The sequence below is a fragment of the Trifolium pratense genome, linkage group LG7 (genome assembly GCF_020283565.1).
Source record: "Trifolium pratense cultivar HEN17-A07 linkage group LG7, ARS_RC_1.1, whole genome shotgun sequence".
Lineage (NCBI taxonomy): Eukaryota > Viridiplantae > Streptophyta > Magnoliopsida > Fabales > Fabaceae > Trifolium > Trifolium pratense.
This window is the reverse complement of record NC_060065.1, coordinates 15582187-15596625: the sequence shown is the minus strand read 5'-3', so window position 1 is coordinate 15596625 and position 14439 is coordinate 15582187. Positions and strand designations below refer to the sequence as shown.

Sequence of the window (14439 nt, the reverse complement as noted above, 5' to 3'; positions counted from 1 at the left end):
TTACGATTAAACATTAGGATAAATATAGGGCAGAAAAAACAATTGTTGTTATATTGATAATCCAATAGAATCAAATGATTCTATAGTTGAATCACACTATAAGATTGAATGATAAAATGCAGAAAATGTAAAGATAGGCTAGGTAGTTCGAGACACCTAGAATCTCCCAAGTAGAGTGACTACTAAAATCATTGCATAATTCCCTACTCAACATTCTTTCATCTTATAACCATCAGATCTAGATCTATTTTTCCTTTCCTCACTAAATAAGGAAACATTCTTATAAGGGAATGATTCGCTTTATCCCCCTACCCACGTTTCCTTTTATGAACCATGTCATAACTATCAATGTGAGTTTCGTCTTTGACGCCGTAGAATCTCTGATCGTTACCACCATTAGTTTGTTGTGGTTGAGATCGTGAATCCCACGACCACGTGCTATTATCACTCCATTCCTCCTCTTCGTCGTGGTACACTCTTCGACGATGGCGGTTACGACGATGTGGAAATTCCTCCTGAATCAACTGTTTAATCTGTTCCAACGTGACATTAGGTCGTGCTTGTAGCTCTTGAACCAACTGACGAAGCTGCTCAACTGCAACTTCAGCCTTGCTCATCCTCTGTTCTAACGCATCAACACGTTTCTCTATTTGATGATTGGATTTTGGATTGTAACCGAGGCTCTGGATACCAATTGATAGGACTCGATCTCGATTACGATTAAACATTAGGATAAATATAGGGCAGAAAAAACAATTGTTATATTGATAATCCAATAGAATCAAATGATTCTATAGCTGAATCACACTATAAGATTGAATGATAAAATGCAGAAAATGTAAAGATAGGCTAGGTAGTTCGAGACACCTAGAATCTCCCAAGTAGAGTGACTACTAAAATCATTGCATAATTCCCTACTCAACATTCTTTCATCTTATAACCATCAGATCTAGATCTACTTTTCCTTTCCTCACTAAATAAGGAAACATTCTTATAAGGGAATGATTCGCTTTATCCCCTGCCCACGTTTCCTTTTATAAACCATGTCATAACTATCAATCATGCTGAGAATCCTTAACCTCTTCCTAATTAGAGAAGTGATAGAACACACTAAATTAGCATCAAAATGCCAATTAATATTAACATTATCAAATCATTGTTTGTTACTTCAATACCGACTGATGTTGGTCACATTGATAATGGTTGCAATGATAACCAGTTTACATTGTGGTGGCCAAAATTTATAACAAATCTCACTCGACGAAGACCTGGATTCCATGCAGTCAATTAATCATGCAGTCATGCAGTTACTGCTGGGAATCCATTTCCATAAACATTACTAGTGTCCACATGTAAATTTAGAGAATGCAAGAGATGACCTGCAAATCACAATAATAAAACAAATGTTTGCTAGATTCTTATAAAAACAGATCGTTTCATGGTTAGGTTTATACTGTCCTTTTGAAGGTAATATTTCACAAGAATAAAAAAAAGAACGAAAACACGTTGAACTTTGTAATAATTTCAATTTATCGGTAATTGAGATCATAACTTCCATCCATTGTATTGTTTAAAGAAGTAATCCCCTGCAGTGTGGAGGAGCTAATACTGAATCTGCTGGCTCATAGCTTGCTTTTTGGAACACCAACTGGTTCATCTCTAGATCTTTTTTCTATTGCTCGCGATAATTGCCTCACTGCCTCTTTCGGTAAATGACGAGGCTGGCTCAGCCAAAGTCCTCCATCGATTATCATAGTGTCACCATTAATGAATTTTCCTTCAAAAATTTAAACAAAATTTAAATTTCTGTGCATAAAAAAAAAATACGAAAAGAAATGAAATGAAAAAAATAATTGCTGACAGAGATGCCTCCCGTTACAAATCTAAATGCATCAATTTCAATAATTTACCAGTCTGTAAATCTTATTTGCAAAACAACTACGTGGTTACTATTTCGGTGAGTAAAAATGAAATAAGAGAAAAGGTACTAATTTAATGTATGCTTAAACAAAGACTAATACTCTGATAATTATGGTACGAATTGTAAATGCATGAATTCCTATGAAGAAATCTGATCGGATCTTTACAACCATTACCCATGTTATTTCCATAAGAAGGAGCTAAGTAACCACATGTTGGTCAATTAAAGCAAACAATTACATATATAAGTTTGTACAATTTGTGTGAGAAAATCTTCATAACATTTTAGCCCCTCTCCATAATTATAAGATGGCAAGGATGTAGAAAGGATATGAGAGGGAACCTTAATGGACCCCCTTGCAAAATTGATTTTTATTATTATTAACATATGAAGACTAAAAAACTAGAATCCATTAGGATTCAAAGTTTGGTACACGGGAAATACAAAATATAGAAACGATATAGGTAACTGATATGAGTGTGATGCTATTCGGTCCGTCAAATGGGTCTAAGGAAGTGTTAGAAATAATATAAAACCATTGATGTGGCTCTATCCTAACAGCTTAAGCTTTTGGGATAATCAATTATTTGACAGGAAGAATAGAAAGTAAGACTGCTGATGCGGCAGTGGGGTCTGTATGAGGGATTTGTCTTGGTTAGGACTTCTGTTTTAAGAGGTGAGGTAGGGAAGAGAGACATTACGCTGAAGTTTGTTTTGTATTCTATTAGGCAGACGGTGTTGATTCTCTGAGGAGTTTAGTTCCATGGGTAGATAGGAATTGTATTCCGTCTGCATTTACATCTTACTGTGTTTCCTGTTTGAGGTCTGCATCAGTAACATTGCAGAGAGAACATGGAAGAAAAAGTTGTGGATGTAAAAAAAAACTAGGAGATACAATCATAGCCCTAAAGATTACAGCAGAACAATAAAATATAGACCACAAGTAGGAGCAAAGAAGCAACACAAGGTGAAGTTTTGGAAAGATTTAGAAGGTTTGGTCCAACAAATACCGAGTGAAAAGATTATTCTAGGTGATTGAAATGGTCATATCTATAAGAGGAATTGAATAGAAAACATCACATGAATTGTAACTAGGAGAGAGTCTAACAATTCAATATAGATGATTTGTTTCAGATGTTTTGAGTCAAGAGAAGAAAAGTAAATAGGAATAGTCAAGTTAAAAATCATAGAGTAATACATGGTGGCTATTGAAGTGTGGAAGACAAAGGCTATTTAAGTGAGGTTTTATAGAGATGGATTGGAGAGATGTAAAGTGCTCATGACAAGTTGGAATGAGATGACTAAAGAGGTCTGAAAGGTAGCCAAAAAACACTAGTTGAATCCAGGGATATTGGGCCAAAGGGTAAAGATTTTTGGTGATAAAAGAAGACATCGTGTAACAAAAAGTTAAGCTCAAAGAAAGTGTAATAACACATGATCCTTGTGTAGAAATGAAGAAATTTGGAATGATATAAGATAGCTAAAAATCCCTGAGAATGCAATAGGTGAAGATATAGCAAAAGCAATTGAAAGCCCATAGTAGTAGTCCTAAGGTAATAAAGAAGGGAAAAAGCACTTTTACAGGCTTGCCAAAAGTAGAAAAAGAAAACAAAGAGACTTGAACCAGGAGATGCCTTAAGGATGAGAAGGGAAAAGTATCAGTCAGAGAATAAGACATCAAGGAAAGTTAGAAGAGTTGCTATTTATTTCAATAAATATTTGATATGGAGGGTCACAAGTATTCCTCAAACACAAACAAACGTAGTACTAGAGAGGATGATCTATGTTACTCCAAATATTAAAGAAAATTAGTGGTCAAACAAGCATTATGAATGACTAACGGTAAAGCAATTGAACTAGAAAATATACGTCCTGAGTTATGAAAGGGGCTGAAAGATAAAAACATATAATAAACAACAAAGTCATTTAATGAGATCAAGAGGTTTACAAGAAAGCCGGATAAATGGAAGATAAGTATTGGGATAAGTCCTATTAGAGTTTATATAAGAGTGGCAACCCTCACCTTATAAATTGGTTTTGTAAGGATGAGTTAGACCCAATGTAAAAATCTAATATGGTATCAGAGCAGGTTATGATTATGTTACCTGTCTCTCTGTTTCATTATGAAGTTCTTAGAATATGGGTTAGGCCTAACATGACCTTACAAAACTGACTTATAATGTGAGGGGTGCCTCTCTTCATAAACTCATATCAGGCCTTATATATTTTCTATGTAGGACTAGGGTTTTTTCCAATACACCCCTTACCCAAATTCTAAGATGGTATCAGAGTTTATCAATTCGGATCACCCACCATTTATATCCATGCACCAAGACCAATAATATTGGGCATGTGGGGGTGTATCCAGATAAAGGATTTACTAGAGTTTATAAAAGAGTGACACCTCTCACCTTATAAGCCGATTTTGTAAGGATGAGTTAAACCCAATACAAAAGTCTAATAATAAGAAAATGCACCACTAGAATGGAATGGTTAGAAGAATATAAGAAAATATCTCATAATGTCTTATAATGTCTTTTATATTAATTTAGAGTATCTCTCAAGATCAAATTTTATATGACTTATTATTGTCATGATTTGTTATTGATTTAGAAATTGAGTCTACCACGATTCACTATAAATACGGATTAGTATTGAGTCTTTTGTATCACACTACTATTCAGTCATTATCAATAATAAGCATAACTCTTATTATTCTCTCTTCCTTTTTACCTAAAATCTCACAACTTCAACATGTAAAAACCCTAAAATGTAAAGAGTCTTGTAACAAGGTCTAACAGCCATACAGATTTGCCCCACATTTTCATTAATAGTATCGCATATGCATGGAACTAGATGCCTTCTATTGTGCCATATGGTGAACATACTTGGATAACTACACAGCTTACTAACAATCAGTTACTAAACTACATAAATAATAGTTTAAAATACTTGGATAACTACCTATTTACTAACCTGCATCTGATACTAAGTAGAGAGCAGCCATTGCAATATCCCATTTCTCCCCAAGTTTAAATAGAGGCATTTCATCTGTGGCTGTGCTATCTATTTCATCAGGAACCAGTTTACTCATGCCAGGTGTGCCCCTTATTGGACCTGGTGCGATCCCATTGACTCTAATATCATAATCTGTTCCCCACTCCAGTGCCAAGTTTCTTGTAGTAGCATCAACAGCTGCCTGTTGAATAATTGAAAAATTGAAAGTTAAAGTTTAATGAGTATACATTGTCAGTGTAAATCCAATGCTATCGATGTCGGACCATGGTGGAGAGCCAAAAATCCAACATACTGGCCGACTTATGGTACCGTCATATCCGAGTACAGCACCGCCATCCTTAACAAAATGGCTATATCGGTTTCCCAAAAATCTGCCACCAATATCCGCCATGGCCAATATTTAACAACACTGTAAAACAATTTTACACTACATCTAATGAAAATTTAACATCGTGTTCAAAACAATTCATATCCTTTAAGATTTATAACACACTGCATATCCTCCTTTAAATTCTTATAGTAAACAGGATGAAATTTAACATTTGGGTAATGTGTCGCAAACCTTTGCTGCAGATACGTGAATTTGGTACCAAGTAGCTGTATAATGCAAGGTAGCACTAATGTTTATTATTGCTCCCCCACTAGAAGAGCTCCTTCCTGGTCCCCCTTTCTTGAGATATTTAAGTGCTTCATGGCACATAGTGAATGTACCAACAGAATCGATATCCAAAACTGCGAACAATAATTAAAACTGATCACCGATTCATTTCTCTTATTTAAATGTAGAAAAATTATAATGAAGTTGCATCTTGTGCAGAAAAACGGTAACTTAAAGTCTTGGAACAACTACTCATCAGAAACTCAACAACATAGAAACACAGTGATTATAGCCACAATATAGAAGGACTCTATTTTCTTTTTCTAGCAATATGACATCAAAATTTTGTGTTATGTAAAAGCACATTAACATAGATGTCTTTTCAATTCAGAAGTTATATCTTGACAACAAATTTCGACAACAATTTATATGAATAACCTATTTCAAATATGTGGTCAATTGCGTTCAGTTGACAGTTAATGAATATAACAATATGTAATTACAACGATACTCAAGTGTTCAAATATCCCTTTTAAGGGAGATAAGTGGAGTGTCCGGAGTTCGAACTATATATAATGCGATGTCCCTATCATCTGAGTTAAACTCAAGGGGACAACATGGACTAAACTTTATGAACCATAAATTTGAACCATGTTAAACATCAAAATTATCGTCTCATTTCATGTCAAAATAACACAACATTTTGAATTTAAATATACTTATCAATGGAAACATAAGAGAATCATCACCTGTTCGAAATCCATTCGGCGAGAGATCTTCAGCGGCAGCTAGAAAATTACCAGCAGCAGCATTAACAAGGATATCAATCTTTCCAAAATGTTTGAAAGTAGATTCAAGAACTCTGGCAGCATCATCTTGTTTCCTAACATCACCCTCAAAAGCAACGGCTGGGATTGAAAGTGATTGGAGAACAGAAACAGCAGATTGAAGAACTTGTTTACGACGACCCATGAGAGCAACCGAAGCACCATGTTTACCGAATTGTGTTGATATTTCAAATCCAATTCCCGATGCTCCACCTGTAATCAAAACTACTTTACCTTTCAATATGTTTGATTTGAACGGTGATTCAGTTGAAGTAGCCATCTTCGGAAACCTAATTCGGCGCCTGCGTTGACTTTGTTTGATCTGTGATGTGAGTTACTACTACTTCGCCGTTCCAATCGATGATTTTTTGTTGTTTGTTTTGTTCCAAGTGTCTTTAACATCTCTTTTTTATATTGTGAGCAAGAAGTGGGAGAACGTAGTAGTAGTAGTAGTAGTTTTGTCTCTTTAAGAATCAATCCCTTAAAAAACTGTAGTTTTGTCTCAAAAAAAACCACGCTCGGTTAAGCATGAAGCGGGAGAATAGATACTTCTGCATCAACAATTTCAAGTCTTTTGATCAAGTCTTCTTTTTTTAGTGTATAATGTATTTAAAAAAAGTTATTGGAGCTTGACCAAAAAATAAAAATTTTATCGGAAATATAATTTTTTTTTCCAAGTAGCTTAATGGCTAAAATTTCACTTTTAAGATGAATAAGCGGAGTGCCCGAAGTTCGAACATCAGCTCTGCATATAAAATATTTTTTTTGTCAATGTTAACTTTTTATATTTTATGTTAGTACTACATTCATCCCTAATATTTTTTCCTTTTTTAAGTTCATCTTTCAATTTCTTGAGAATTTCTTTTTCCTTTTTTATAAGTTCATTTTAGGAATGAGTATAATAAGTTGGAATTGTCGGGGACTAGGTAAGGTAATCCTCGTTCGGAAATATAATCTGGATGTTATATTATTGTATGAGACTTTAGTCCACTTAAATAAAACCAAAGAGTTGCGTTATAATCACAATAAAAAAAATGCTTGCTCGATTCTTAATACATACAAAGAACAAAAACAATTTTAATAAAATGTTTTTATTAAACAAAATCCAAAAGAACCCTAAATCTAATGAACCAACTTTCATGGTTGGGTTTATGCTGTCCTTTTGAAGGTAACTTCTTTATGTGAACTTGGGCACTAGCTAGCCACATATCACGTTCAAAATTACAGCTGAATTTTCTTACAGTTTCAATAAGCACACATAGTACAAGACACAATCATGGGATTCATGCTAGCCATGGCCTTTTTATTTTCTGTTGGATGTAGCCGCGACTTTAAATCATCATATTGTATAAGAATGCCATATTGGAAGTAATCCCCTGCAGTGTCGAGGGGCTAATACTGAATCTGCTGGCTCATAGCTTGCTTTTTGGAACACCAATTGGTTCATTTCTGGATCTTTTTTCTACCGTTCGCGATACTTGCCTTACTGCCTCTTTCGGTAAATGACGAGGCCGGCTCAGCCAAAGTCCTCCATCAACTATCATAGTGTCGCCATTGATGAATTTTCCTTCACAAATTTAAACAAATGCTAAGTTTTCATAGACAAATAAATAATAAATGAAAGGTAATTTAAAAAATGAATCCATTTAAAAAATTTAACAGTCTACAAATCTTATTTTAAAAACAACTAGACGGTTACTATTCAGTGTGTACAAATGTATTAGAGAAAACCTAATTTAATATATGCTTAAACAACGACTAACAATCTGATGGAAAAGATGTAACAAGGATATGAGAATGAACATAAACAAACCACATTGCAAAATTTATTTTTATTTTTATGAACACATGGAAGTTTTTAAAAGACTAAAAAACCAGAATACAACAAGATTCAAAGTTTCAATCCTGCGAAAGACAAAATATAGAAATGATCTAGGCACCATTGCAGATAGAACATGTATACAAAAGTTGTGGATTCAAGAAACTAGAAGTTACAATCATAGCCCTAAAGATTACAGCAAAATGGTAAACCTTTAATGTTATCAGGACATACATATACAGACCACAAGTAGGAGCAGAAAAGCAACACAAGGTAAATTTCTGGAAGGATTTAGAAGGTTTGGAACAACAAATACTAATAAGTGAAAATATTATTCTAGTGAAGATAAAGCAAAAGCATTTGAAAGTCTATAGCAGTATTACAGGCTTGCTAAACGTAGAAAAAGAAAACCAAGAGACTTAAACCAGATGAGATGTATTAAGATGACAAGGGAAAAGTATCTGTCAGAGTAAGACATCAAGGAAATATAGAAGAGTAATTATTTCAATAAACATTTGATGAGAGTCACAAGTACTCCTTGAACACAAACAAACTTAAGGCAACAGTGATCTAAATTACTCCTAGCATGAAAGAAAATTTGAGATCAAAGAAGCATTTTGAATGGCTAATGGTAAGATGGAAGGACTACAAATCATACCTATTGAGTTGTGAAAGGGACTAAAAGATACAGACATAAAATGAACGACAAAGTTATCCAATGAGATTACATGATTTACAAGTATGTTGGATGAATGGAAGATATGTACTCCATCTGATAGGAACCCACAAATTAAATGGAATAGAAAGAACACTTAATTAAAGAAATATAATAGAATAGGAGATATTCTCTCCTCCAAGGGTTTTCCCTTCACAATAGAGTCTATTCACAATTACAATATTCAAGGATGTTCTCTTCCGTTTGTGTTCTCTTATTTGTTCACATACTATAACTACCTTAACAAACTAATTAACTTCTATGACAACTCTTAATTACTTTAAATACTCTAATTTCCCTTTATTCAATAATCCTAACACTAACTCGTCTCTTTAAGAACAAAACTAACGCATAAACAGAAGAAAAAAATGCAACTGAACATATTCTTGAGAGATTAAAAGCTTGTGTCATACTATGGAGGTTTAGGAGAGTGATTGAGACTAAAATAAAAAGCCAGCAACACAGAAAATCATGTATGATACTTGCTATGGAGAGATATCATATGAATAAACACGGGCTATAAATGGTTTAATTTATTTGGAAAAAATACATGACAAAAGTATCTACAGAGATTTTGTGAAATACTTCAGCAAAGGAAGGTGTTCAGATCGCTTGCATTCAAGCAGTCAAAGATATGCATAAAGGAACCACAACTAGTGTGACAACACTGGAAATATAGAAGATTTGTTAAAATGATCGATATTTCATGGTGTTGTCTATACCAAAAGAATATATAAAATGTTTATCAAATCAAATATTGATGATTTTTAGCAATTTCAAAGTAACATGTCATAAAAATCATGAAAAACTAAGAGAGGAAAGGATTGAAAGATAGGATGGAAAAGAGGCCAAGGTTTAAATAGGTATGACAAAAATATACAAAATGGATATACTTCTTCTAGTTTCACTACCAGATCCCTAAACTGCCACCAATGTAAAATACACCACCAAAGTCCTAAAAAATAGAGCCTTGTATCAAGGTTAAACAGCCACACACATGCACTCCACATTTTCATTTATAGTATCCTATGTGCACATGTTCAACATGGAACTAGATGCCTGCTTACTGTGCCATATAGCAAACATTTACAGTATCACATATACACAAATTGCTAACCTGCATCTCAACCTTGTTACGATATTGAAGCAATAACTTAAAAATAGTTGGATGACTAACCTGCATCTGATACTAAGTAGAGAGCAGCCATTGCAATATCCCACTTCTCCCCGAGTTTATATAGAGGCATCTCATCTCTGGCTTTACTACTTATTTCTTCAGGAGCAAGTTTACTCATGCCAGGTGTGCCACTTATTGGACCTGGTGCAATCCCATTGACTCTAATATCATAATCTGCTCCCCATTCCAGTGCCAAGTTTCTTGTAGTGGCATCAACAGCTGCCTGTTGATAAATGAAATTTAAAGTTCCATGTAAGAGTTTTATCAATGGACGCACACTAATGACATCCAATGAAAAACCATCATTTTTCTGTTATACCATGAATTTAAAAAAACTTTTACAGAAGTGGAGTGATCTGTCAAAATAATAAATTTTCATTCGAAATTAGTGTAAAACTGAATTTATACTTTAAATCGTTAACGTAAACAAGAAGAAATTTAATATGTAAGTGCTGTGTTATAAACCTAACCTTTGCTGCAGATACGTGAATTTGATACCAAGAAGCTGTATAATGTAAGGTAGCACTAATGTTTATTATTGCCCCTCCACTAGAAGAGCTCCTTCCTGGCCCCCCTTTCTTGAGATATTTAAGTGCTTCATGGCACATAGTGAATGTGCCAACAGAATCGATATCCAAAACTGCAAACAATAATTAAAATTGATCAGCAATTCAATTCTCTGGTTATATTTTAAAATAATTAGAATGATGATTCAGGTTGTATCTTGATTCAGAAAAACTGCAACTCTTGGGGTAACTACTCATCTGAAACTTAGAAACACAATGATCATAACCACATTATATAAGGATTCTGATTTCTTTGAGCAATGATATGAAAATTTTGTCTGGTATGTTTAAAAGCATATTAACAGACATATTGTGTAGAACGAGTCAGTGAAAATTCTATATTTGTTTTTCTCCCAATAATAGTTTACATAACAGAAATGTTATTTGAACATCAATTTGGGATAACAATTCAACAAATTTTTGAATGGTTAACTCAGTCCACAAGCACATGTTGTTAACATAGTTCAATGAGTAATTAATGGATATATCAAGATTAGATAACTCCTTAACCATCAATTCCATAATCACACACATTTAAACATTATTAGCTACGATTTTAGGTGTTCCAACTACATGTTTATTTTTTGTTGACATGTATTACAAGTAGATGTGAATACTTGAAAATCAAGATTAGATATTCATACTGTTTAAGGCACCGTTTCACAAGGATAAAAAAAACTCGTTTGGTAACATCTTTTTCCCACAAGCTTATACTCCCTCCGGTCCTAATTATAAGAAGATATTCATTTCTTAGATACAAGTTTGATGTATCTAGTCTATATTATTGTCTAGATACATAAAATTTTGAATGTATCTGTGGATATTTTCTTATAATTAGGACTAGAGGGAGTACCTTATTTTTACCGGCTTATAGCTTATCATGTTTTTCTTTCAATTTTACTTCATTTCTTATTTATAAGCTAGTTCAACCGCTGATTTTACTAAAACACTACAAATTCAATCGGTTAGTTCATCCGCTATACTCTAAATTATAAACTAGTCATCAGCTATTTTTTCGCCAAACAGACCCTGATATAAAAAAAAAGTAAAATGAAAAGTGATGGATAGTGAGAAAGAGAATAGAATTTTCACCTGTTCGAAAGCCATTCGGGGAGAGATCCTCAGCAGCAGCTAGAAAATTACCAGCAGCAGCATTAACAAGGATATCAATCTTTCCAAAATGCTTGAAAGTAGATTCAAGAACTCTGGCAGCATCATCTTGTTTCCTAACATCACCCTCAAAAGCAACGGCTGGGATTGAAAGTGATTGGAGAACAGAAACAGCAGATTGAAGAACTTGTTTACGACGACCCATGAGAGCAACAGAGGCACCATGTTTACCGAATTGTGTTGATATTTCGAATCCAATTCCCGATGCTCCACCTGTAATCAAAGCTACTTTACCTTTCAATATGTTTGATTTGAATGGTGATTCCGTTGAAGCAGCCATGTTTGGACGGAGGTTAATTCAGAACCACCGCGCGTTGACGTTGTTTGGTCTGTGATCTGACTTACTCTGCCGTTCCAATTATGAGTTTTTTGTTTGTTTTGTTGGACACCAATGTACCACATAACCAATTTTTAATCAGGGGTCTTGCTAACGAGTGCCTCCGGGGCACTCTTTAAGCATTCCATTTAAAGAAATTTTTTATTCAAAAAGTTAAACATTACAATTTCCAATGCGTTGACTTTACGCATTTCGATAAAAATTCTATAAAAAACTTACTATTTAAGGGCTTAAAGAGTGCCCCGGGGGCACTATTTAGCATTTGCCTTTAATCAAAATATTCAACGGCGGGCTAGCAAATGCAAAAGGATAAATTTGCGGGTCAAAATGGAGCAATTGAAACTTGGAGGGCTAAAATCGAGCAATTGTGAAACTTAGAGGATTAAAATCAATCAATTTAAACTTGGGGGGCCAAAATCAAGCAATTGTGAAACTTGGGGGCCAAAACTGGATTTAACCCTATAAAAAAATGGTTGATTTCTATTTAAATATAATTAAGCATTGATTTCATATTTATTACAAGTGTGTTACCAAATTATATCAGATTGATGTAGCTTAGTGGTAAATGCACTAAATAATTCTTAAAGGTCACGAGTTCGATTCTTCTTGAGGTATTTTTTAGCATTTTATCTGAATTAAATTAGGGTTAAAATGAGAGGTAAAATGAGCGGAAAAAAGATTAGATTTAGGGTTAGCTTATCGGAATAAGCTTAGAATATAAAAAGATCTTATTGTTATAAAATCAAACTGTGTGTTGTGTTGTGTTACACCGCAGAACGTGCATGTCTGGCCCACTAGTTAAGACAGAAGTTATTAAAATAGAAGTTAAGAATATTATAATAGTGTTAAAGAAATGTAGAAGTTAAGAAGAACTTAAAAAAAAAAAACTATTAAGAACATTGTGGGAATTCAAGAAAAAAAATACACCAAAACAAAGTTTTCCCCGTATACATTAGTATAGATAATTCCGGAGAATCAAAAGATTAACGCAAAAAAAAAAAAGGTTATGTCGAACACCATTGTCCTAATACTATTAGCATTTTTCTGTAAATTTTGGTCTCATTACTTATTTATTGTCTCATACTCCATCCGTACCACAATATATGTCACTTTGGGGGGAAATTTTGTACCACAATATATGCCACTTTATATTACCAATGAAGCATTTAATGCTATTTTTCATATTATACCTTAACTATTTATTACTTTATCTTCTTTCAATTCTTCAATTTATTATTTTCATGCCATAAATGAAAGACAATTTTGTAAATCAACTAATAATCTCTTTTTTCCATACAACATTAATTATCTTTCTTAATATGTGTAAAATTGACAAAACGACATAAATTGTGGTACGGATTGAGTAATTAATTATTGTTACATTTTAGTTCTATTTTTCTGCTAAATAAATTGTTTATGTTGTCCATAAATTCTAACCCAACTGACAAAAAAATGTTAAATTTATTTGGCCGAATTCCATAATCGAAATTTAAACTCCAGCTCTTTCATTTGTATTTGTACGTGTGAGTTTATGATACATTAGCTACTCACATCTAATTCGCTAGGAAGGAAGATTCAAAGATGATAAGCCAAATTCTTTGAAAGTAATTATTAGTATCAATCTTATAAAAGAATAGTTTCTTCTAAGCAAGTATTTCTCTTAAAGATGATAAGCCAAATTCTTTGAAAATAATCATTAGATGTAATAAAAGAATAGTTTCTTTTATGACAAACACAAAATTAATGTTTGTTTTTTGGATACTGATAACTAACATTGAGATTAACAGAGGGAACATAAAGTGGCGGGTTTCATTAGGAATAATCAAAAGTCTTAGAATAGAAAATAATAGAAAGGTATAAATACTAAAATATAAAAGACTAAACTACCCTTAATATAATATATATTATATGAAATTTTTGTCGTTCCAATTTATTTTTTGACTGGATTGTACTGCTATTTCTTTAAAAATCAATTAAAATATGTTTTGAGAATTTTTTGACAAGAAATTAAAAATAGGCTAAATTAACACTACCTATTTTGTAATTCATGAAATCATTTATAAATATATTTTGAATTTATTATAATAAATACATTGAAATTATGTAGAAATTGTAATATATTTTTGAAATAGTTAATGTTAGTAGTTAATTTTTGTTGAGGGTGGAAATCAAACTCCTAACGCCATTTCTTATCTTATCTATTTTAGCAACTAAGCTATCTTTATAACTCCTATAATTATTTTACTTGTGCATATTAAATAAATATATGAAAATAAGTTAGACAGTGATAT

At 33.0% G+C, this 14439-nt stretch overlaps 2 protein-coding genes across 3 annotated transcripts; both read right to left on the bottom strand.

Annotated features, from left to right (window-relative positions):
* Nucleotides 1-1386: 1386 nt before the first annotated feature.
* Nucleotides 1387-6949, bottom strand: LOC123896677 (peroxisomal 2,4-dienoyl-CoA reductase [(3E)-enoyl-CoA-producing]-like). The gene is made up of 4 exons (XM_045947039.1): nucleotides 6287-6949; nucleotides 5502-5671; nucleotides 4898-5120; nucleotides 1387-1777 (listed from the first exon to the last, which is right to left on the bottom strand). Exons 1-4 carry the CDS (start codon nucleotides 6642-6644, stop codon nucleotides 1623-1625), a joined length of 906 nt encoding a protein of 301 aa, XP_045802995.1. The 5' UTR covers nucleotides 6645-6949; the 3' UTR covers nucleotides 1387-1622.
* Nucleotides 1387-12195, bottom strand: LOC123896675 (peroxisomal 2,4-dienoyl-CoA reductase [(3E)-enoyl-CoA-producing]-like). Of its 2 annotated transcripts, XM_045947038.1 has the most exons (5): nucleotides 11734-12195; nucleotides 10546-10715; nucleotides 10076-10298; nucleotides 7741-7931; nucleotides 1387-1586 (listed from the first exon to the last, which is right to left on the bottom strand). In XM_045947038.1, the coding sequence occupies exons 1-4, from the start codon at nucleotides 12089-12091 to the stop codon at nucleotides 7777-7779; spliced, it is 906 nt and encodes a 301-aa protein (XP_045802994.1). In that variant the 5' UTR covers nucleotides 12092-12195; the 3' UTR covers nucleotides 1387-1586; nucleotides 7741-7776. The 2 variants fall into 2 exon arrangements, with proteins under 2 accessions (XP_045802994.1, XP_045802993.1); XM_045947037.1 differs by lacking the exon at nucleotides 1387-1586 and having other exon boundaries at nucleotides 7440-7931.
* Between the last annotated feature and the right edge of the window lie 2244 nt (nucleotides 12196-14439).

Coding starts and splice junctions, on each gene's coding strand:
- LOC123896677 (XM_045947039.1), bottom strand. CDS start 6,644: ATGGCTACTTCAACTGAATCACCGTTCAAATCAAACATATTGAAAGGT. Junction 5,672..6,286: donor GCCGAATGGATTTCGAACAG/GTGATGATTCTC, acceptor TATTGTTCGCAG/TTTTGGATATCGATTCTGTT. Junction 5,121..5,501: donor TTCACGTATCTGCAGCAAAG/GTTTGCGACACA, acceptor ATTATTCAACAG/GCAGCTGTTGATGCTACTAC.
- LOC123896675 (XM_045947038.1), bottom strand. CDS start 12,091: ATGGCTGCTTCAACGGAATCACCATTCAAATCAAACATATTGAAAGGT. Junction 10,716..11,733: donor CCCGAATGGCTTTCGAACAG/GTGAAAATTCTA, acceptor TATTGTTTGCAG/TTTTGGATATCGATTCTGTT. Junction 7,932..10,075: donor CTACTTAGTATCAGATGCAG/GTTAGTCATCCA, acceptor AAATTTGTGAAG/GAAAATTCATCAATGGCGAC.